The sequence below is a fragment of the Parus major genome, chromosome 2, assembly GCF_001522545.3.
Source record: "Parus major isolate Abel chromosome 2, Parus_major1.1, whole genome shotgun sequence".
In the NCBI taxonomy this organism is placed as follows: domain Eukaryota; kingdom Metazoa; phylum Chordata; class Aves; order Passeriformes; family Paridae; genus Parus; species Parus major.
Genome location: NC_031769.1, coordinates 34506242 through 34530068, shown reverse-complemented (window position 1 = coordinate 34530068; position 23827 = coordinate 34506242). Strand labels below are relative to the sequence as shown.

The 23827-nt window shown below is 42.5% G+C and overlaps 2 protein-coding genes across 3 annotated transcripts in view; one reads left to right on the top strand and one right to left on the bottom strand.

Annotated features, from left to right (window-relative positions):
- Positions 1 to 14467, bottom strand: part of PLEKHA8 (pleckstrin homology domain containing A8) — a 31040-nt gene extending 16573 nt beyond the window's left edge. The window contains exons 1-6 of one of the 2 annotated variants that reach the window (XM_019005733.2): positions 14326 to 14386; positions 13669 to 13780; positions 4306 to 4422; positions 3506 to 3661; positions 1792 to 1916; positions 229 to 387 (exon numbers count right to left, since the gene is read on the bottom strand). In XM_019005733.2, coding sequence (XP_018861278.1) covers positions 229 to 387; positions 1792 to 1916; positions 3506 to 3661; positions 4306 to 4422; positions 13669 to 13702 — 591 coding nt within the window. In that variant the 5' untranslated portion in view covers positions 13703 to 13780; positions 14326 to 14386. Of the gene's footprint in view, positions 1 to 228; positions 388 to 1791; positions 1917 to 3505; positions 3662 to 4305; positions 4423 to 13668; positions 13781 to 14325 lie in introns of both variants that reach the window. The other variant, XM_015618950.3, reaches the window with a different exon arrangement.
- Positions 14468 to 14972: 505 nt separating this feature from the next.
- On the top strand, positions 14973 to 23692 carry FKBP14 (FKBP prolyl isomerase 14). Its single transcript, XM_015618952.3, has 4 exons — positions 14973 to 15286; positions 17855 to 18006; positions 20452 to 20579; positions 21854 to 23692. Exons 1-4 carry the CDS (start codon positions 15069 to 15071, stop codon positions 22010 to 22012), a joined length of 657 nt encoding a protein of 218 aa, XP_015474438.1. The 5' UTR covers positions 14973 to 15068; the 3' UTR covers positions 22013 to 23692.
- The last annotated feature ends 135 nt before the right edge of the window (positions 23693 to 23827 follow it).

Sequence of the window (23827 nt, the reverse complement as noted above, 5' to 3'; positions counted from 1 at the left end):
TTAGTAACTTCCACCTGTCATTAAAATTTAAGAGATTGGTCACTGCTTTGTAAAAAAATGGCCCTACCTCACTTGCAAACCACAAGAAATAGCAGAGTATGTCCAGTGTGGGACCAGTAGCTATGATATGGGTAAAAAGACATTCCCTACCTCTACAAATGCTACTTTTGACAAAAGGACCCATTAGCATCCCTGCTGAAGCTGAGAAAAGAAGATACTGGCCTTTACCTTGCTCGTTCTGAGAACTGCTAAATTTGGGGATCCAGGTGGGGTCTGATGCAATAACTCAGAAGTGAAGGCAGTATTTGCAATCTGCATACATTCGTCAAGAGTCTTCAGGAAAGTGTCACAAGTTGACTTCAACAGAGCTCCCATATCAATCTCACTCTGTGGGAAGAAATCAACTGGAAGAAATGGACTCACCACAGATGAGCAATTTGGACTAATGTCTGCAAAGCCCACAGCTGCTACAGTTGTGATTTCTGGTTAACATGAATTAAAATTCAATGTATCAGCTGCTCAGAGCTGGCATCACATATTACTGTGGCTATGTCCCCTTGCAGTATTACCACTCTTGTCAGCCTCTCAGTACAAGAAGCTTAGCATGCTTGTGTTTTGAAATCAATGCCTCTTAGTTACTTATCTTATTGGTGTTAAAAGTGCATGAAATACTATGCCTGAATGTATTCAACACTGGCATTCCAGGAAACACCACTGACAGGAGATATGAAAAGTAAGTAAATTAAATAGATGAAGAATGATCTGCAGATAACCATTTCAAAAACCCCATGAACAAAAAATTACTGCAAATGACAAAAATGCAGAATGAGGTATCACATTGCCTCTTCATCTCTGCAAAGTGAGTTATTGTTGCTGAAATGCTTTTAACAATAAATCTTTGCAGTTAAATGCCAGTAAGATCAGGAAAAGAGTCTTTTCCCAGATGCATGAAATATGAGCAGGATAAACACCACATTATAGGTCAACACCTGTGAGCTGCAAGTTCTAACAGTGCCTTTTAGTCATTTGTACATCACATCATGCTTCTAATTCATGTCTTTTAATTCACCTTAAACAGTCTGTCAGGTGTCTTTACAGAGATGGTTTGGGCATACAAATGATCAGCCTTCAGCTGTTCTGCCTGCTCATTCTGCACCTGAGGATCCATCTCTCCAGTGGGAGGCATTCTGCAACTGCACACCAGCTTCTCTAGCAAGGGAAATGCATCTTCATACATTTCTTTCTCAAAGCAAGGGGCTGATCACTGCCTTTAGGAGATCCCTCTTAAATAAGGCTTCTTTGATCAGAAGGATTTCCAAGGTTTGAAACTTTAACTTAAGTGAGGCTAACCAAGCCAGTTCTTTATATCACTTTTGCCCTTTTTTTGTGGTCTGCAACATCTCTTGACCTTTTAATGGTTTTGGATGTGTTTTGTTGAGCAGGATATTAATGACTCAGGCAGAAAAATGTGTGCTTTGTGCAAATTATCTTTTTATAAAAGATCTTTTGCTTTTTTTGATCCACTGTAAACACATGATCACCTACAGAGGTGCTACTGCCTAGATCACAGGTATCATCTCACTACTTGCTAGCCCAACAAAGGGCAAGTCATTTGCAACAATATAGTAATACTTCATTTAAACAAGAACTGTTTTGTGAGCACTTTATTTACCTCTCTGCAGACGGAGGCTGCAACAGTAAGTAATTGAGTGAATACTACATTGGCTACCCAGGAAAGCTCATGTGCCCAAGACTTTACAGATGTGGTCTCTAGCAAAAATAGAGCTGTACCTCTGGTTCTGACACACCAGAAATGCTGGCTTCCTTTGTTTTATGCACTTGCTGAACAAGGAGGTTACAGTACAGTCTGAGTTCAGACATTTTAGTCTTCAAGGCTTCTGTGTTTTCAGTGAACTCTAAAAGTTAAACAAAAGAACAGTTAAATTTACTGTATCCAATGCAAGGCAAGTACACAACATTTGGTCTTAGCAGGCCTTTTAAATAGGACAAAAGCCCTACATATAACATTCTTTGTTTTCACAAAGTAATTTAAGGTGCAAGCAATAGCATTGTTTAGATAGGGTTCTAGTAGAAAACACCTAGAAAAGATGCACTCTGTCCAACAGAAAGAGATTAATTTAATATAGATATCCTTGAATCACAGGATGGGTGAGGTTGGAAGATACCTTTGGATATCAGCTAGTCCTACTCCCCTGTTCAAGGACAGTCAGAGCAAATTACTCAGGTCTAGTCAGGCTTTGAACAATGCCAAGGATGGAGACACAACCTCTTCTGTGCAGCCTTTCAGCGCTCCCTCCTCTTCACAACATAAACATTTTTGCTTATGTTTCAACGGAGTGGTTTGTATCAAAATTCATGCATATTTTCTCTTGTTCATTCACTGTGAAGACTCTGGCTTCATCTTTTTTATGCTCTCACTAGATATTTCCTTTAATCATCTTAGCAGCCCTTTGCTGGACTCACTCCAGTGTGTCCATATGTTTCTTATACTGAGAAACAGAGTGCAGAACTGAGAAGACTAATCCAGATAAGATTAACAGTCATTCTGAGATTTTTCAGAAGCAATGTTTTTGATATTAGAGTCCCTGAATCATAGCACTGCACATCAGAATCCCACCTAGTGAAGGACTCTACAGTAGAATCTTCTGCTCAGTTCTGACTCAGCTTGAACCAGCAGATGCAAAGCCTGGTGATAACACACATAAGGCTAAGAGGAGAAGCAAATCCTCACCTCAGGGAAAGGAGTGCTCACCACCCCTGCATTTGCCCAGGACATTAATGATTTGCTGGTTTTCCATCTTCTGTATAGTCACTGTGCTGAGGTTACACAAAGTTAAGAAGGCATAAGGCCTCACAATGTTCTGTGACTAATGCCACACTTGTAAGCAAGAGGGGTTTTCACTGGGGGAGGGGGAAGTGAGACTGCTGGTGAAAGCAAAGTGGTAAGTGAATTAATTTTCATAGCCTTACCATGATCAGATTTAAGGATCTGAATACTAATAGATTTGGAACCCAGTGCAAACCTCTTAATTGCTGAGGCATTCTCAAAGTGCAGAAGACAGCCCAATTGGAACATGGAAGGAAAGGGTGTGAGGAACTCCAAAGCTGAAGAAACACTGGTATGAGAGGCTGGGTCATCATATTTACACAGCTGGACAAGGTGGGGGTCTTCTTGTACACTGTGTACTGCATCACAGTGACCTCTAGCCAGAGCCTATTTACTCACTGTACTTACAGAACCCATCAGCACATGGTTTTCAAACTCTTTTTATATAGTGTATTTTAAGGAAAAAGCGAAGTTTTCAAATCCCTGCCCTGAGTATTAATACCTGAGATTTCTAGTTAATATTCATACATGTGTAAGCTTTTAGCAGCACCAAAGACCTGAAGCACAGGCTGACAGTGAAGATGTATGTACACGCACTAGGGAAAGCATGGGGAAATAGAAAACAGACATTCTATGCCAGCAAAAGGGTGTTCTTGCCTTTTTCCTTCTGTGTCCTGCTGTCAGTCAGACAGGCTTTGGCAGTTCCTAGGGCAACCAGCCACTTTTGCCTTTCAACTGCATTTCTTGCCTTCAGATAGAAGTACTGCTCCCCTGGGATAATCAGGTCCATTCGTGTGTTATCTGCAGGATGAACTGAAAGCAACATAGATTTCAGACCAGCCTCCTGGCTCTTACCAGCCCAACCAAACATTCCAACAGATGTGTTAGGTGGCAAGTCAAACAGTAATGAAAGAGGAGGAATCTATGGTCCCAACTTCCCCCACTGCCATTTTATAACTTCTCTTCTGAGCTAGGGAATGGACAGGACTCACGTGTGTACAGCTATGAAAGACAGCTTTGTGACCAGTATAATCTGAGAGTCATTATGGAAAGGGCATCCTTTTCTGGAAAGCCTCTCTTTCAAGCTTCCAGCTGTTAACTGAACCTCAAAAATGTGGCAATATGACTGAGCAGACCTAGTACTGAAGTTTATTATACATGTTTCTAGCTTCAGCTCTGTGCTTATGAGGAGTCATTTGAAGCTGTTCAATGTTCCACCACAACCCATGAAAAACAGTGACCCACCTGCACATAGAACATCCATGAGAATAGAGGCTTGCAGTTCTCTCAACATTTTAAAAATACTATTGTATAAAAACCACATATACATCAAATTACTGCAAATACATACCAGAGAAATGAAGCATCCAAATAGCTCTTGTCACCTGAAATCTCATCTTGAATGCAACATTATTGGACAAACTTCATGCAGCTAAGTGTTACTGTATCTTAGTTACCTTGAATTTCACAAACAGCCATTTGGATGCTTCCCTTACAACCCTTCCAGGCATCTTCCTGAGAGTCATAATAGGACAGGATGCCACCACAGAGAAGGAACCACCGAGGCTGCCAGCCTGAAAAACAAAACTCCATTCCTCAGTTACCTCCCTCCAATTCCACCACCATCTCTCACTTGAGACTTGCTGCAAATACAGCCCCAAAGAGTCTCAGTCCCCCTGGAAAAGAAAACTCTTTGAAGTATTAACATTTCAGGACAGACTTGGATGTTGTACACCGTAACCCCAGCTTGCTGGCACCTACATGGTGTTTGTTCTCCACACAACTGGACCACAGCAGTGTGTGTCTTGAGATGCCATATGTCATTTTCAGTAGTTTTGCTAACACAGCATCACTGACTCACCCTCTCTTCCAAAACCACCTTCTCAGTTCACCACCCCTCAATTCCTTCCACCCCGCCTCAACCTACCTCTTCACTCTTCCCAAAAGCCACCCCTGCTGTCTTGCCTTACAAGTTTTCCTCCCTTGAAGGAAGGGCTAGCCAGGTTATCTTGAAAAACAACGTGTAAGAATCTCATAAAAATCAACAGAGCAACAGAGGCGGATGTGTTAATTTCTGAACATTCTGAACACCATCTTTCAGTCAAGCAGTTTTCAACAGCTCTTGAAACTTCTTGTGCTGCCCACATAAAACAGTCTTGAATTACCGACCTGTACTTCTGGATGCCTTCCCAGAGAAAAACCAAAACACAAGGCTGGACCCACACCAGTAGTTCTGGGTATACATTTTTGCCCACCCTGCTGCCCAACTTTAGAAGTAAATTATCCCTTTTTATTACTTTTGGAAGCACACCAGCAGTATGAAAAGATAAAACCAAACATGACCTGACAGCCGCCATTTATGTCTGATTAAAAAGTACAAGCTCATTAACCTAAGAAGAAATGAGGCAGCAACGTCACTGGAGGAAAGCAGCTTTCATTACTGAGCTGCAACAAGCTTTGCTGGCCAGATCAAATAGACTGAGATTCTGACACTCCCACACTGTGCCAGCAAACCTTCTTTGGAAGGAACACTTGGACAAGACCATGGGGGACACATGGCTCTTAGATATTTTGGCAGAGGGTTCTCAAATCTGCTGTCCCCTGCACCAGGGCTCTGCCAACCAGCACTGTGCTGCAGGAACCCAGGCTGGGCTTGGACTGATATCACTTTGGAGGAATGACAGCTCCTCTCCAGCTAGAAACTGGTTCCTTAGACTACTGCTGAAACCAAGCACAACAGAGTTTTAGACTGGAAAGGCCTAAAGCCTCAGGCTAACAGCAGGAGTATGGTCTGGCTTGCCCCCCCCCCCCTTTTTTTTTTCCAATCAATACCACTGCATTCAGTCCAACCCAGTTTATAGATTGCTGAACCCTGTGTGGTGGCTGGGAAACAAATTAAACATAAACATTATTTCATTCCCTTCCAGATCTCTTCCATTATTTCCTATAAGAATACAAAAATATTGAAAATCCAAAGTACTCTCAACACTTCTTTACTTTATATGAAGGGGGAGAAAAACCACAAGAATGAGAATTAAAAAAAAAAAAAATCAGCAAGACTGGTTTCTATTTGTCTTGCCTCCAAAATAAAGAAACTATCTTAAAAGTCACTATTGATATGTAGGAACTCACAGAAAAAGGAAGTGATTGTTCAGCAGAGAGAAGCAGTTAATTGCTTCAGACACTCAATGGCACAGAACCAATTCTTTAAATAATGCACAGCGCCACAGTCAATACAAGCCTCTAATTCAGTCTGGAGCTCCTGCTGCTGCGCATGAATCATTTCAGCCATGGTCCTACAGCTTACAATTGCAGCTGATGCTCAACCAAATTGCATCCCATCAATCAAAGGCTGTGCAATCAATTAGCCAACATACAAATCACTCTGCCTCCATCACTTTGGAGGCCGGTTAAAAATATGTTATGAATCAATGTATTTTTTGAGACTTTAATTTGGTTGGTTTTTTGGTTCTGGGTCTTGGGGGTTTTTTTGTGGGGAACAGAGCAGCTATCTGTATTCCTTTGCAGAAGCCAACTCTTCTTTAATTATTAGATACATAGTAAAAAGACTGTAATAGACAATTTTTACCTAGGACAATATATATTTACACAACGGAATTCTTACACTAATAAAAACACATTTTTGTGAAAGGAAAACAATTTAAAAAAAAAAAATACTCACAGCAAGGTTCTGTCAGAAGATGCACTAACCAGCTGGTACTCACTGCCACTGAGTCAGCAGCCATGGGAAGGTTATCCTAAACAACCAGCTAAAAATAGCATGTGGCTGTCAAACCATGGGCACTGCACAGGGATACATACAGTCTTTAATTACGGGAGCTTCACTTTTGCAGACAAGTGAAGAATGGAGGAAAGAAAAAACAAAACAAAAACCAAAGCAGCAAAAAAGATACTTATGCACTTCCAAGAAAGCAAGTCTTGGGTTTATTCAGTGTTATTTTCCTCCCATGAACTGACACAGGAATATTGCAATTTTTGGAACTGAGCATTCAGATTTCACCTGATATGGAAAGATAAAGCTGAACCTTTTAAGGTCTTACTGGTGCTAGCATTAATACAACTTTGAAGAAGAATTTAAGTCCATTATACTGGTGCTGCACAGGCAGGAAAAAATACAGCTTGTACTTCCAACATCTCGTTTTAGAGGCACAGTACCATTAACAGTAAAAATTGACCTTGGTGGGAAAGGTATGTACAAAAAATCCCCAGTAAAGCACAAAGCACAATAAAAAGTGAGGAGCAGCTTAAGGTCTCAGCCATAGAAGAGAGTGAAGATATTCCAGACGACTTCACAGGCACTGGTTAAAGTACATATTGCACTCCTGTGTGAAAGTTATAGTTAGTGCCTGTTATACCTGGAAGATCTGATATTATCTACTAGAAAACCAGATATTTAAGCAGTCTGTGCCTGCTAAGGATTCATTACTTCTCAAGAAGTTTCCAGAGAAAGATCTGCCTATTTCCACCATTACACTTCAGGAAATCTGGATGTAGCTATCACTGAGCAAACTTGACATTTCTTGATAACACAGCTGAAACTTGGACATAATTCAAAATTTAATGTTATACAACTCAGATTCCAGACAGCATTCCTTCCAAAGTCCCAAGCCTGAATTAAAAAAAAAAACAAACAACCAAACATTTGAAGACATGTAGATCATGTCAGACATCTACAAAGCCAAGCCATCAGGGAGAATTACATACTCAAGAAGTCAAATTGATGACCTGGAAAACAAGCAGCAATTAAGACACCACTTCCATCTGCATTTCTAAAATGCATAAAGGCCAGACACCCAGGTTTCTATTATTGCTTGCTTTCCATGAGAATTATGTAATATCTTAGGCTTACTAATTTCTTGAGCTTCAGAAAAAGTTTTTGTAAAACTTTTGCAAAAAAAGTCCTTGGACTTCTTTGACCCTAATCCAGAGTTTAGGTGCAGATAGGAGATAATTATGAACTTTCCATGTTACAACATACAACATATGTCTCATAGGAGGAGTTAAAGCCACTGTACCCCTCCCTACTACTTATAGGAAGGACAAGATCCAAGACTTAGCTGCAGGTGGCATAGCAGAACAGATCCCTGTTTTTCTGTGCAGGGTCACAAAAACGTCCCAGAGTGGGTGCCCTGATAGAGCCACCTCACAGTGAGAATGACCAATATCCATCATTTCATCCTACCCTGAGCAAATGTAAACTGTGCCATGTAAACTCACACCAAGGGCAAAAGCACCACATTGTCTGCCCAGTGCTGTGTCAGCAACTGATAGCTGGACAAGAACTGCTGAAAACTCAGCTTTAGCAGGGCAAAGACGCTCATCAGTCAACCAGGTTCCTAGTCAGAAAGAGCCACAGATCAAACTTGAAACATTCCCCCTTTTTTCTCATTCAAGGAACAGAAGTAAAAGATGGCACAAGCATTCTGCACTCTCTATTTTTATAGACAGCCTTCTAAGGCTACCCAGTATTTTGCAAAGGGCAATCCCAGGTGCTAGAATGCATTTTGCAGCCTTAATTTTGCAACCAAACAATCTGACTGGATAAAAATACAGTTTAAAATTCCCCTGTATCCATGAGGGATAGCAGAAAGGCAGACAAGAGTGTGTGACAGTCTACACCTATTTTCTGAGCTACTATCCTGTCACCTAGAGAGCAGCTTCTGGAAATGCCCGTATAGCCATTTCACTCTGATTATGTGCATATTAACAGCAGGAATCAATACAAAAAAGCCCCTAAAGGTAACAAAGTTCAAAGATTTAGCATTTTAACAATGGTATCACTTTTTAAAGCATTCGTTTGAGGTACACTAGAGGTTCAAGTGAAAGTAGCAATAGCTGGAATGGACTTTAACACAGTGACCTTCTCCCAAACGATTTTTTTCACAGGGGGTCCATAAAGTTCACTTCTGTTTCAATCACTAGTGTTAGGGCAATGTTAGCAGCATTGAAAGAGCATCCTGTCATCATAGGGCAATTGGGTTTGTTTGCAAATGATTTTATGGCAGAGACCAGCCAAGGCACAGAGCACAATGTACCAGCATCAGGTATTTTTTAAGGGGATGCAGTGAAAGGATGAAGGGCAGAGAGGAGATCATGGTGGAAGCAGAAGTTCAATAATACAGGCCCACTGCTCAGACACACTAATTCAAGTCATAAAAAGCTCTGGGAGTTTTCCTCCTCTATTTATACTTCTCAGCCCCAGCAAACAAGCTGCTTCTCTCTCTGACCCCTGGGGTGGTTATCATGCCAGACTAAGTCAACAGACTGAATTTATGTAAGCACATACAGATACCACATGATGGTATCTTTTTACCATCAGTCTACCACACCTTTGGTTTCAGTCCTACCCTGTGATCACTTACTTCAGTGCAGAGGGACTGAATGCAGAGGCACTGGTACTGCAGCATACCTGGCAGAGAATGCTGCACCATGGAGGCTCTGCAGCACTGCTCTAACACTTCCAGAGGAGAGAAGGGACACCGATTTCCATTCCTGCAGCCTCATCAAACCTTTCTACTGAGAGTACATTGCACAATTCCAAAAAGGCTGGACAAAAGTAAGATTGCTGCATGAAGAAATACAGAGGGAAAGGGAAGAAAATAATGAGAAAGAAGGTCAAATCACAGAAAGACAATTAAGCAAAATCCAAGGAGAATTAACTAATCAGTCCCTGAAGTATCCTGCATGAAAAGTCTCATCTAGCCAGAACTGGCTGGGAGTCAGGCATTAATCTAAACCAACACCTGGATCCTGAGAGCAGCTACAGCCAGTAATAGAAGGCAGACCATTGCCCTGCAGGCAACAGAAACCTCAGCTGTCTAGGTCCACCTCCACAAAAGCCAGACTTCTAATTTTATACAATCAGAACTTGGACTATATCCAGAGGCTAAAATGAAGGGGAAAATTATAAAAGTCTTTTTAGAACCAAATCTTTATCTAAGTGTGAAGTTTTCCATTAATTCCTCCATGTCTGGAAACAGAGGAGCTTATTTCCAGAGCTGGATATCAGCTGGAAGGATATGTGTCTCTGATCCTTAAAGGTCAGATTTCTTAAACTCCTAAAACAAAGACTTGCTTTAAGCAATATCATATGCATCCAGATTCAAGATACAAGAATTAATGCTTTTTCACATTTTCTTGAGCTCTACCCCTAAGTTTATTAAGGAATTCTGAATCATTAGAGATGAGAGTAATTTAAAGTTTTATGTGAAAGCTGAAATGTACTGCTTGGTGCTGGCTCTTGGTATCTCAGGATAAACTGAAAAGAATCCAAAGTACAACAATAAACTGAGAGGGGATGATTACATACAGGTAGATGGGGAGAGCTAATTGAAGTATGTGGCATGATGCAGCGTCAGAGGTGATGGCATGAAACTGAGTCTATCGGGCCTTAAGGAAGATTAAATACTTAGGGTTCAAATTACTCAGCAGAAATAAGGAAGTGAATATTTAAATATCAGTAAAAGCTTAGCTTTGTAAAGGAAAGTGATCAAAGCCATTTCATGGAGCGTGTACCAAATACCAGGCAAGCCAGTGGAAGCAGTCATCCTTTTTCATCTAATGATGAAGCTGCCTTTGAACCCCACAGCCAAGAGCTGATCCATACAGTCTCTTCCACAGTTATCATCAATCCTGCCTGTGGCCAGCAATCCTAGGTAGGATGTGTGCCTGCACTGAAGATCTGAACTGAATTTCAGCAGAAAGAAAAAAATCAACTTGAAAGTCCCAAGCTCTCACACATACCACTGAAGGGAGGTATTCCTCAATTCCATGCTGTTTCCCAGCTTACTCATTCTATAAATGAGATGAGAAAAAAAAACACAGATGCCTTTTACAAGGCAAACTCCAAAGACTAAACAAATTTATTTTATTAATCAGAAGTTAAGCTCAATAAAGAGCATGCAATGCAGGTTAAGTTCAATCAGAGAGTCCCAGGGGATGCAGTTTCCAAGCAGCAAAGAGCAGTCTTCACATCCAGTTCAACTCTGCTCTGTCCTTTCTCTGTCCTGCAAGCAGGCTCCCCAGCTGGAGATCAGTCACGCTATGGCACTGCAGCCAGGATCTGCCTTTGATACTGCCCACAGCAGAATGGTTTGTGCACAGCCAGGACTGCAGGCAGTGCAGACCAAGGAGCTATAGGGAAGGCACACAGTGACACCTTTATCATTCCAGCTGCTCACTACAGTAAGTGGTAGTGAAACAATAGTTACACACCCATCCCCAGCCCCCATCAAACAAAGCTAACATCAGATAGAGACTTTTGGCAAAGGATGAAATCTAGGAATTTTTTAAGATCATGTTACACACTTTGACTATAAGCTCAGCTGAGGCCAACTTACGTGCCTGCATTATTTAAGTCACCCTGCTCCAGATTTTGAGGATTAATCATTTGAGGTTTGCAGATGTATTACATATTTTTCCAAAAGAAAAAGTGCTGTCTCACTTTATATGACAATAACTGCTTGCAAAGTTCCCTGCTCTCTTAAGGTTTTAATCAATTTAGTGGAGAAAGCATAGAAAAACGCAATCAAAGGACACAGAGTGCAAACACAAGATCCCAACGTATTGTCATAGGCTAGAACCCTGTGAATGTGTATCTGATGCAAAGCTGGCACACTTCACTTGAACCTAAACAAAAGTAACACATTGAGAAATCACTATCTGGTGGCTGTTGCATTAGGGGACAGAAAATCTCTAAAATTCTCAGTTTTCTAAACTCAAGAGATTTCCGAGGTAGCACTGGAACCCTACATATAGAAACCACAACGTGAGTGCAGGATCAACACCAGAGGAAAAACTCTTACTCCAAGCAGAAACCAGGTAATACTGATTTGATTTATTCTAATCTATATAAAGCAAACAAGTGCATTTATTACAAACAAGATAACTTGTTTAAGCAATAAGGCAAACTGATCTGTCTTTCAATTGGTGGCAATCATGGTGTGCTTTCTTTGCCCTTTGCCCACAGAAAACCAAACTTGTTTCCTATTTCTGAAACGTTCTTGCTGTCAGTAAGTATGCAATTTGTAACACAGATCTAGCTCCCGGCCCAAGAGCTGGGAGGAAATGGGTTGATGTGGACTTGACCTCTCATAACGGCAATGACATAAGACATTACAAAATCAAAAGTCCCAGAAAAGACTCAATTACCAACAAATTCCCATCAGCTCCTCCCTCACAGAAAGAAGGAAAAACACTTATTTTCTACAGTTTCATAGTTATTCTTTTTTGAATGTCCTATCCCTTCTCTGACTGTGAGGAGTCCTCACTCTGAGGCACATCAGCACCGTGTTACTAGCACAGGCAAACACAGAGAGATGACACACAAACTCCCTACTTTTTGCTTGCATCATTTACACTATACAGCACCTGATTCATCAACCTTGAACAACAGAAAAAGCATACTAGGGGCAGAATACTAGCAGAAATACTGTTCTGGAAGACGTGTTGAACATTCTTACTTCCCTTAATCCCTGAAAGGAGGCTTTCCTGTCTCTCATTCCAGCTCTTTGTTACTGATACAATTAACACCACATTCCAGAATGAATTTTTTTTTTTCCCATCTCTGCATAAAGTTATAACTTAATGGCTTCAGGGCAGGAAGTCTTCATTTTACAGCGACTAGTATATACAGACAGCTTGCAGAGCAGCAAATTTACTGTTCTCAAGCACACCATGGGCCTTCTACAACCTAAGAAAAGGCATAGAGTGACCCTGATCACCACACTTACTAGAAGAGTCAAGTTTCAACCAAGAAATCAGAAGGATGCTTCAATCTTTCATCAGAGATTTTGTTCCTGTTGACAGCAAAACCTCTTTAGTTTTCAGCCAGTACAAATCTTATATATGCAAGGAAAAGCTTCCTTCATCCGCATTCACTTAGACTGAGGTTTGCAAAGCATCATCCTTCTTCCTGACGGGTCATTTGATTGGAAGTGCTTATCACTGTGGCTAACAAAAGAAAACTTAATTGTGATGAAAACAGAATACTTCTTAGTCTTCATCTTACCATGAAAACAGAAAACCAGTTGATCGTACCGCAGGCACACTCAGGCACTAAAATGTCAAACACCAGTAAGTTATCTACAACATGCATTGTTTCCCACAGATACACATTCCCCGGTCTCATGGCACAAAACCAAGCACAAGGATTCCAGACACACCCCAGCATCTCAGCAATGCAAAGAAAAACATGTAAAACTTTCAATCGACTAGACCATACGTGTTTTTACTATGGAGAAAGGACTAATACCACCATCACAGTCCTGCAATTCAAATGAAAAGGGCAAGCGTGGCTCCTCCTACTTCCACTTCATAATTCAAGAGCATTCACAAATAATTAACAACAAGAACAAAAAAATCCATGTCTGTTCACTGAGACCTGACAAATTTTGATTCTCATCTCAGAACACCTCATGCCTAAAGGGGAAAAGTCACAGCAATCTTCAAGCACAGCAATAAATCAAGTCTTATGCACCACTCCTGCCCCCTGCCATCCCTACCACATAAATTCAACACTCGCTTGTGCTTCAGCTTTCTCTTTGTTTAATTTTGATTTCCTACAGTTTCCCAGCTAACCAGAGAGGTGCAGCTGTTCCAACCTCTCGGGAAAAAGATCAAGCAAGGCGGCAGCCCTTGTAACATACACTACTGAGCAACACTCGCACCTGGCAATGTCAAGGTGGTCGTGGTTACTTTCCTCTGACCTTCAAGTTTCCAAACTGCTCCAACAAACCACGGAGAGGTTTGCACCCAGCAAGACCCCATCCACTACCCCAAATCACACGCCTCTGCCTCACCTGGCTCGAAGGAGTCCGGCAGTGGACATCCCATGGGAACACAAGGGGCTTCTGTCCCCAGCACCTTTAACCTCTGCAGAGCAAACTCTGGCCACACACGGCTGCTTCCAATCTGCCAAGAAAATCAAGCCTTCCGTGGCACGGGAACACCCGAAAAATTAAAATTTGGGCCTAGAGCTAACAGGACAATCCCCTCCACCTTTTTTCTTGTCTTTTTTCTTCATTATTTTTTCCCCTGCATGCCTTCTCATCCGAATCCCCCAAGTGGGACTGACACGGCAACACCTTTTCCTCCCAGCTCTGGGAATGCCCGGAATCCCCGACTCGGCTCAAGAGAAGTTCCACGGGGGCGTGTGGAGAACGGGGAAGTTCGCTGTTCGAACTGTGACCCAGAGCACCCAAACTACCCCAAACCCAAACCCAGGACCGCGGGGAGGGCGAGGGGCACCCGGACAGGCACCGGAACCGGGATAAACACCGGGCAGTGACAATAAGGCAGAGCCGGGGCTGCTCCCCGGGATGGAGGGGTCAAGGAGCAGCACTGACCCGCACCCATCAAATACACTGAACATAATACACTTATGTACTTGCATAAATACACATACGAGAAGATGACGGCCCCCGTCCCGCAAAGGCTGAGCACTGGCAGGAACTCACCGCTCAGGTAGTTGGTCCACTTGTACAGGACCCCCTCCATGCCGGCCGGTCTCCGGCCCCATGCAGCGCGGCCGCCCCGCGGCGGGGTCACGCCGCCCGCCGCCGGCCGCGCTCCGCCGCGCTGCCGCCACACAGCGCCATCGCGGGGGGGCGCGCGCCCCGCCCGGCCCGCGCCGCGCCCGCCCCCCGCCGTCGCCGCCGCCACGCTCCCAGCGCAGGGAGCGCCGCAGCCGCCCAGCCGCGGCACGGCCCCGCAGCGCTACGTCAGCGCAACCCGCGCTGTGAATCGCGGCCCGCGTGACCAGCGGGAAGGAGAGGCGGGCGGGTGAGGGGGGGCAGGAGCGGAATGCCCAGAGCAGGTGGCCTCTCGCGGCCAATCAGAACGCGCCCTCGCTGCCCCTGCCGCCCAATCAAGGGCCGGCAGCAGCCGGCTCTATTGTGCGCGCGCTCCGCGGGGCTGCCCCGCTCGCCGGAGCTGTGACTTCCCAGAGCGCCCGGCCCGCCCACTCCCGGCTGTTCGGACCTGCCGATTGGGTGGTCTGAGTAACGGACAGGGATGTCTCCCAATGGGCTACAGCCCCTCCTGAGCTGGCCTTGCGGGGAGCCAATCAGCGCGCGCGCCGCCGGTGCCGGGCCGTCGGGAGCCGGGGGCTGGGAGCGGTGAGCGCCGCTGCCACGTCGGACGGACCGGCCGGGCTCGGGGCGCGGGATGGCGGCACGGTGAGAGGAGCGGGGCAGGAGCGATGGCGGGGGCGATGGCGGCGGCGCTGCTGCTGTGCTCCGCCCTGCTGTGCGCGGCGCTGGGCTGCGCGGGCGCGGCGCTGATCCCCCCCGCTCCCGACGTGAAGGTGGAGGTGCTGCACAAGCCTTTCCTCTGCCACAGAAAGACCAAGTGGGGGGACATGATGCTGGTTCACTACGAGGGCTACTTGGAGAGGGATGGCTCCATGTTTCACTCGACGTAAGTGAGCGGCGCGTCTTCTCCGAGCCAGCTGCTGGTTGAGCTTGCGTGGGGAAATATATATATATATATGTAATAGAATCATAGAATGGCTTGAGCTAGAAGTGATCTTAAAGATTCCTTGGCCCTTCCACTAGATGAAGTTGCTCAGAGCAACCCCATCTGACGCACTTTTGAACGCTGCCCAGGTTGCTCAGAGCCCCATCCAACCCGGCCTTGAACATCTCCAGGAATGGGTGGTCAGCAGCTTCCCTGGGCAGCCTGTTCCAGTGGCTTACCACCCTCACAGTAAACAATTTCTTTCCAATATGTAATCTGAGCCCCAGTTTAAAGCCATCACCCCTTTGTCCTGTCGCTGCACGCCCTTTTAAATTGTGTCTCCATCTTTCTTGTAGGCTCCCTTGGGGTACTGACAAGGTAAAATTAAGTCACCCTGCAGCTTTCTCTTTACCAGGCTGAACAATCTCAGTTCTCTCAGCCTTTCATTGTAGGAGAGGTGCTGCTCCATCCCTCTAGCAATCTTGGTGCACCTTTTCTGGACTCGCTCCTTTATGTGTGTGTATATTTTGAGGTATATCTATTATTTATAGATGGTCTCTTCTGGTCGTGCTTTCCTGAATCCTGACCTCTCACAGGTGTCTGCAATCAGCCTGCGAATAGCTCTGTGAAGAGCATTTTGTAAGGGGCAAGCGGTTTTTTGTTTGGTTTTTTGACTCCTCCCTCCCCAAAAGCCCAAAACTAGCATTTAGTTATGTGCAAGGAAACAAAAGCATGAATGACTTATTTGTTTTGTGATAAAAGAGCTTAAGTAACACTGCATAAACTTGTCATTGGGGCCCCTCCCACTGCCACCTGTTCTCAGAAAGTTTGGTGTGAAGCAGTATCTCACAATGCTGTTCAAGATGATCACCAAGAGTAAGGCTAATCTACTTTCCCGAAGTTATAAAATAAATCTTACTTAGCATTTGTTTTCTGGTCAGTCTGTAGGAAGTAGAGCCATGTGGCATTTCTTAAAAGATGGGGATGTTATGCATGGAGCACCTCTCCTGTGTGGAAAGGCTGAGAAAACTGGCACGGATTAGCCTGGAAAAGAGAAGGCTTTGAGGTGACCTAATTGTGGCTTTCCACTACCTGAAGAGAGATGGAGAGAGACTTTTTGCAAGGGCATGTAGTGACAGATCAAGGGGGAATGGCTTCAACTTAAAGGGTTTAGATTAGGTTATTAGAAAGAAATTTTTTACTCGGAGGATGGTGAGACAGTGGAACAGGTTGCCCTGAGAAGTTGTTGACAGCCCATTCTGGAGGTGTTCAAGGCCAGCTTGGATGGGGCTCTGAGAACCTGTTCTAGTCTGTGTCCCAGCCCATGGCACAGAGGGGTTGGAACTGGGTGATCTTAAAGGTCTCTTTTAATCCAAACCATTCTATGATTCTGTGATTTAGGTGCAGGTTTTGGTATATGATCTCAGCGGTTTAGTAAATCTTGTGCTACGCATGAATTTCTGTTTGGTTTCTAAAGCAAAGTATTAATTTAAAAAATAAAAAGTTTTATGTATCCTTCCACTAGTGGTACCACAATCACAGCTTTTCATTATTCTTTACCTGCCCCCGACCAGACAAGTCAACATACCAGAGCCACAGAAATGCAAATAGGAGGAAGAGCCAGAAATTCGAGGGACTTTGCTAAGAGCCTGCAATGACTTGCTAATGCTAAATATCCTGTAAAACATAAAGGAAGTGTTAATAGTGGGAGACAGCAAAATACTCAAGTCTCTGCAGGCTGCCTGAAGGCTACTTTTTGTATATTAAACAAAAAAGACAGTTTTGCATGTTTATGCTTTTGCAGATGATTCAACTAAAATCTCACTAATTTTCTCTTGTAGTTAACCTGCCTCTTTAAAAGGACTTCTAGTGACACACTAAAGTTTTTGTTGCTGACTAACTTCTGTAAGTGTTCTATTTTCTTCTTAAACACCTTTCTTGCATGACTAGTAAATAGAGCTTTCAAATTCCTTGTCTGTTAGTAGAGTGAAAGTGTTTAAATCAGAAAAGGATCTTGTCTCCCAAAACTAAAGTTCAATGTTTTGCATGCATTTGTTTTTTTCTAGACTGTTATGTAGTTGTTTTGTTATTTGCTTTTTTCCCCCCCAGTGCCTTCTTGAAAGAGATGAGGCTGATTCTTCTAAGCATGTTAAAATGTGTATTGCTATCATGACCATGCTGGTCTGTGATTTGCAATTTACGGTGGCCTTGACTGTAGATTTGTAAGACAAATGCCCTTCTAGTCTGATCAATTTCCAAGTGGAAGTAGGTGATGAGGGAGGTAAAGGTGGAGATCTGGACTGGTTAGTGTTGTCATAACACCAGATAAATGTTGGTTTATTTCTTTCCACTTCCCAAGGAACCTTGTCATGCAAAGCATAAGTTTTAAAGACTTTGAAAGTGCTCATTTGTCAAGGTGCTGAATAGTGCTCTGTTTTTAACTGTTTATCTACATTATGAGCATATTCTATTTGCCTTTTGTGGAACTTGAGGTTTAAATGCCAAGTGTTTTATTCCTTTCTTTTCCAGTCACAAGCATAACAATGGTCAGCCTATGTGGTTTACACTTGGCATAAGGGAAGCTCTCAAAGGCTGGGACAGAGGGTTGAAGGACATGTGTGTGGGAGAGAAACGGAAGCTAACTATTCCACCAGCTCTTGCTTATGGAAAAGAAGGGAAAGGTAAAACATGTGAAACCAGACCCTTGCTCTAATTGTTTCTAATCTCCGTATTTTACTATTATTCATGGCCTGAGAAGTTAGCAAGCTTTCAAGCTTTCCAGGTTGATTCTATTAAAGTTAGAGTCAGATGCTATTTCTCATAAATTTGTTTCCTGCACTAAGTGGTTATGTGGCAAATGCAGGAAAAAACCCCAGAAACTGATGGTAGCTGCTGTGCTGTATGTTCTAAGTGTCTTTTCTGCTAGTGCTGTGTTCAACGGTGCCCTTGTTGGTTTTTTTCCTCTTTTTTTGGTTTGGTTTTTTTTCTCCCTTTTGCTGTCAAGTGGAGGTGGTTACTTAGGTAACAGTTGGCTTTTTGGCTGTTGGATCTGTTTTTGTGGTAATACTTCATGAGTGTACATGTGCAAGCCTCATTCTTGCTTTCAGGTTTCTTTTAGAACCCTAAGAAACTCCCTGTGCTGGGGCTTTTCCTTTCAAATATTTCCAGATTCCTTTAACAGGAGGGCTAGATTTGGAATATGCAGTTAAGCAAGTGACAGCTTGAATGGTTATATTTCTGCTTTATGGGATTTGTTTAAGTTGACTTCCTTTTGAGCAGTTATTATGAATGTTTATGTCATGACAAGAGTTGCAACAAATGACCTGCAGTAGTACAAGGTTCCAAAGCAGAAAGGATAAATGTCTAGGAATGTACAGTCCATCCATCTCTCCCATCACTATGAGACTGTTTTGGGAATGAGGACTGTTTGCATGTCTGTGTCTTCTGGCAAGTAAGGCTGCACACAGGCTTAGCACTCCATATTACCTCATGCCAGGTAGTATTCATACCTACAGCATACTTCATACCCTCCTTTATTGAATGTACCCATTTAACACATATTTTTCTAGAAGCTCTGGTTTAGGTTCAAGGGTGCAAGATACAGTATTAGAAGTAATCATGTTTCTAGTAGAGAACAGGAACCTCATTTAGTCATCATTTAGTTGTCTTTATGGTGGGCTCAGCTGTAAAATTTTCCACAAAAATAGAAGAAATGCTGCAGTGCTCATGTAGTCATCACAGGCCTAATTGTTTGATTGATATGTAAAGCACTATAGTTGTTCTTCAAAGACTTGCAAGCCTCACCTCTGTTTTTAGTGCAAGAAGGTTAAACAGCTAAACACTGTTAACTGCTGTAAGAAATTACTTGCTTTAGGAAGATTTTGAAGTATTTTAACATAATTTTGTTGCTATTTTCAAGCGATGCCCTTGAAGACAGAATTTTTTCATTTTCTTAATGCTTTCTTCCAAATGCACTTTTTTTTTCACTAGCCTCCTACCTTGGTGCTGTCTGACTCATCATTTGAGTCAGATGCCTTTTTCTGTAACACTCAAAAAAATCACCTGTGTTCCAAACTCTAATCAGGGCACTCTGCCGTGTATTTCCAGAAAATTCTGCACGTTTATTCATCCCAGAAATCTACAAGTCTAATCTACAAGTCTATTTGTTGCTGCACCATTACTCCAGAGTGGTAGATGTGGGTTATTTTGCCCTGTCTTCTCAAGGCACAGAAATTTTTTTGGGGGTGCTGCCATCCAACATAGAGATATATTTGGTGCTATTCGACATCTCTCTATATAAAGGAGCAAAGTGTGTGCTAAAAGGTCTTTGACAGTAGCTTCAGCCATCAGCATGAGGGCATATCATAGCTCTGTAAAGGGCAGTGCCTGATAAACTGAAATCCTTGAGGTGTGGTGGCATGGGGAAGTACTCTGTGGCAGTATTTGGAAGTTACCGGTCTGTTCACCTACATCAGAAATGCTGTTGTGATAACACAAGCCTTGTGATCAGGTTTAGGTACTTAGTTTCTGCTGTGAATTTGGAAATAGCTGGGTGCTTTGTTCCCTGAGTCCAGAGACTGCTGTGGGAGACCAACATCATCCCAGCCTTTCTGTCTTTCTCTGTAAAAGAGATTTTCTCAGTGGCAGAACAGGAGATACAAGGTATCAGCTTGCAGTAGAGAGGAATTTGGGGAGTGATGGGGTATCTGGCAGACTAAATTCTCTCTTCCTGCTGCCCATTGGACCTGACTGTAGGCTGTCTGACTGTACAGTCTCCTTTAGTGTTTCCCAGTTTATCTGGCTCTGACCATGAAAGAAAAAAGGTTCAAGAACATTGATAAACTTGTGATGGTAATTGCTGAATAAGACCTTGCATCAACACCTACTAGTCTCCAACAAAACTAGTTGCATCTAAGCTTACATTTATGCTGTAAGGGCTGCTCAGAGTCCAGGCTACAGGCTGAAATGGTGTTGTGCTCATCACTGTTACAGATACTTATCCTTATCAGTGCAAACTGCAGGCTGCTTTGAAATGACTAGGCTTGCTGGAACATTCTTCTGATGCATATGGCTTTTGTATGGCATTGAATATATAGTTGGTTTTAACTTTTTTCCATTTTGGGCAGGAAAAATTCCACCTGAGAGCACACTGATTTTCAACATTGACCTTCTAGAAATTAGAAATGGACCAAGGTCTCATGAGTCATTCCAAGAGATGGATCTTAATGATGACTGGAAGCTATCCAAGCAAGAGGTGAGTGGGTTATCCTTCTCTAGTGAGCAAATTTAACAGGATGGGAGAGTGGAAAAGAATGAACATCTATGCTGCACTGCTCTGAGCCTTGCATCCTAGTGAAAATTCTGAACTGGAGCTTCAAAAGGAGCCTTGGTAAGCTGAGGATAGGCATGTGATTTGTGGAAGACTTGGATAAAGCATCACAGAAATAAAACCAGACTCGGGGGCTTTTTGGATTTAATTGCTGATTTATAAATAAACTGGGATTTCTTCTGCTGTAGGGCAATCCTATTTCATAGCATTCACTCTGTGAAGGACATTTATTCAGCATTATTCACCATCTGTGTGCCTCTCATTTTCAAAATTCTGCTTTTTCAGCAAAAGTGATCCACGAGAAGCTAGTATAAACCACTGAGTTATTTTTGATTTGGGTCTGGTACAGTTTATTGGGCTCAGAAGGCTAATTAACAATTTGTATTATGCATCAGACAGTATCAGTGTGTGTAATGTCTGCATATTAGGAATGTAAGCTATAACTTTAACAAATTCCAGGGACTGAAGTAACTAAAACAGACCCGAAACAAGGTCCATGGTTCCTTATAGAAGTGGTATCTGTTTAATAGATATGTTGGTGTTGTTATTTTTGTAGAAGGCTCTGTGGTTCAGAATACTTGGGATCTCCATATTTAAACCTTAAAAACTTACTAAAACCATTCTGATGTTGTTGAAAACACTGCTTACCATTAGTATCTAGGTTAATGTCATTAAGTATTCCAGTGATCTGTTTAAAACCTGTCTTGGGTCTTTGTTCCTAAAAATTTTGAGATATCTAGAAATCTTTTAATGTATTTCCCATTGAAGCAGCAAAGACTGAGATTGTGTACAGATTTCTGTATATATCTGGGGTGGCTGTTTATGTGTACTGAGTTGGCAGGGTGCTGGAATGAGGAAAAGCTGTCTCTGACCAATTGGTAGCTAATAACTTCTGACCAGCTATTTGTACTTTACTGTACAGACATAGAAGACAGGCTGTCCTGACTCATTTTTTGAGTCAGGTACCATAAATGTTTTGCAACAGCTTTGCTAGTTTTACTGTCACTTCTATCACTAAAGACCCTTCACTCAGAGGGACTGCAGAATCAGTTAGACAAGTATTATTCTGGCAGTGGCAAAGGAGGGGAGGTATCTATTATCTAATACCACCATCCTGAGCGCAGCATCCCTCTGTTACGCTGCAGTAATCAATTATTTCATAAGTCTGAAAATGTTCACTCTTACTTTTTGTCTAACAGGTGAAAATTTACTTGAAGAAAGAATTTGAAAAGCATGGAGCAGTGGTAAATGACACCCAGCACGATGCTTTGGTTGAAGACATATTTGATAAAGAGGATGAAGACAGTGACGGGTTTATATCTGCCAGGGAATTCACATACAAGCATGATGAGCTGTAGAAAGTAAAGGGTGGAATAATTTTTTTTGATACAAATAGCAGTAACTTAGACTGTCTGGTTCTTGTGTCATCTTAATTCTGTGTTTCGGAATTGACAATTGCTGTTGGCAAAGAAACACTTGGTTTATATAAAAGAGAATTTCTATTCATTATGTACAAAAGTTTTAAACTATTTTAAAATGTGAAAATGTACCTCCTCTTATACAATGAAGTACATCAGTGTTTTTAAAATTTTGTATTAAATTATTTTTCAGAAATGAAACAAACTTTCCAGGTTATTATTCATTTTGAAAATCAAAATCCAGTTCAGTGACTTTCTGTGATTTGTTTGTCTGCCAAGATCACTTTCAGCAGCTACGTTATGTATTACTTGTAGTCTGTGCCTTAATTACTTGACCTTCCTACTTGAGTGTCACTGCTTAAAAAGCAGTTTGCTGACCTTGGGTTTTTTTCCTGCAGGTTTTTGAAAGATGTAGTAGAAGGCATCAGCATCTCTCTGTATGGCTGAGAAACTGATACAAAGCTGAATGAGAAGAGTGGTTATTGCCCTTCTAAAGGGAGAGTGTCATGCCAATAATTGTCTGCATTTTTTTGTTAGATTTTGTGAACAAAGCAGGAGTTAAATGTCAGACTTTCACTTCTACTGCCAGCAACATTCTAGGAAACATCTGTAATTTGGAAAGCAGCAAGTTGTGCTGCAGTGCACAGTGTCCTTTAAATGTACACACACGTTTGTTTTGGAACTCAGACTTGGCATTCATCAGAAAAGCTCACACCCCTCTCAGTTTGAGGGGGATCTTTAGCAGAATGTTACAAGTCTGAAGTTTTTCCTGGTGGCAGAAGGGAGAGTGTACTGACAGGAAGATCAGTATGGTCTGAAGAGCAGTTTCCATGGGCTGTCTGTTTTGCGGCTGTGTGAGTTGCAGAACTTGTTTCATTGCCCCTTCGCAGCATTTTTTCCCAAGTAGCACACAAGTGTTAGGAATTTTAAATAAAAAAATGAGTTTTTAGAAAAATAAAGGTGTGAGGTAAGTGTTATGGTGCTGTGTCTTTACAGAGGTGGAGATCATTAAGATGTCAAACACAAAATTTGAGTTCAAAGAACTGTTTTTGGAGAGGAAGAAACAGTTTGCAGTTGTCCATGGTTTCTTAAATGAGAGGGCAAGGTATCTCAGGGACAGAATTTATTCTGACATCACTAACCTATGGGTCTGTAAACACAGCGTTGTACCTGAAAATTGTTTGCCAAAGCTGTGTAAAGACACAAAGCAAATCAAGTTGTATGAAAGTGAGATTGCTGCATTGCACTATCCCTTAACTACCGCTAACTGAGACTCTGCATTCAGTTCTCGGGGCTGTAGGTGTGTTAGATGTTTCCCTGCCACCTAGTGTTGCAACTGAGGATTAGAGGACTGCTTCATTGAACTGAGTTCAGCTGCAGAGGGGCATTTAGAGATGCCTGTCAACAGTGACGACTGGGGGAAAAAGGAAAGTTGTAAGTGAGGGTAGGCAGCGCTGGGCTGTTCTGTTTTGGTTTTCTTACGGCATCTGATATTTTGTGGGTGATGTTCTAAGTGACAGGGAATTGCAGCTATGTATTTTGTTTTCAGTAACCTTAGGTCTTTTTCCTCAGTAATGCCATCTGCTTTTCTTGAAACCAATAAAACTTCTGCTTCTGTGACTGTGAGTTTCAGTAAAATAGTGTAGGAAAATATTTCCCTTCTGTTTTAGGCTCATTGCCTGCCCTTATTCTATTATTGTGAAGAAATAATGAATAGTCATTAACTATTCAGCTATTCTTACTGGTTTTGCATAT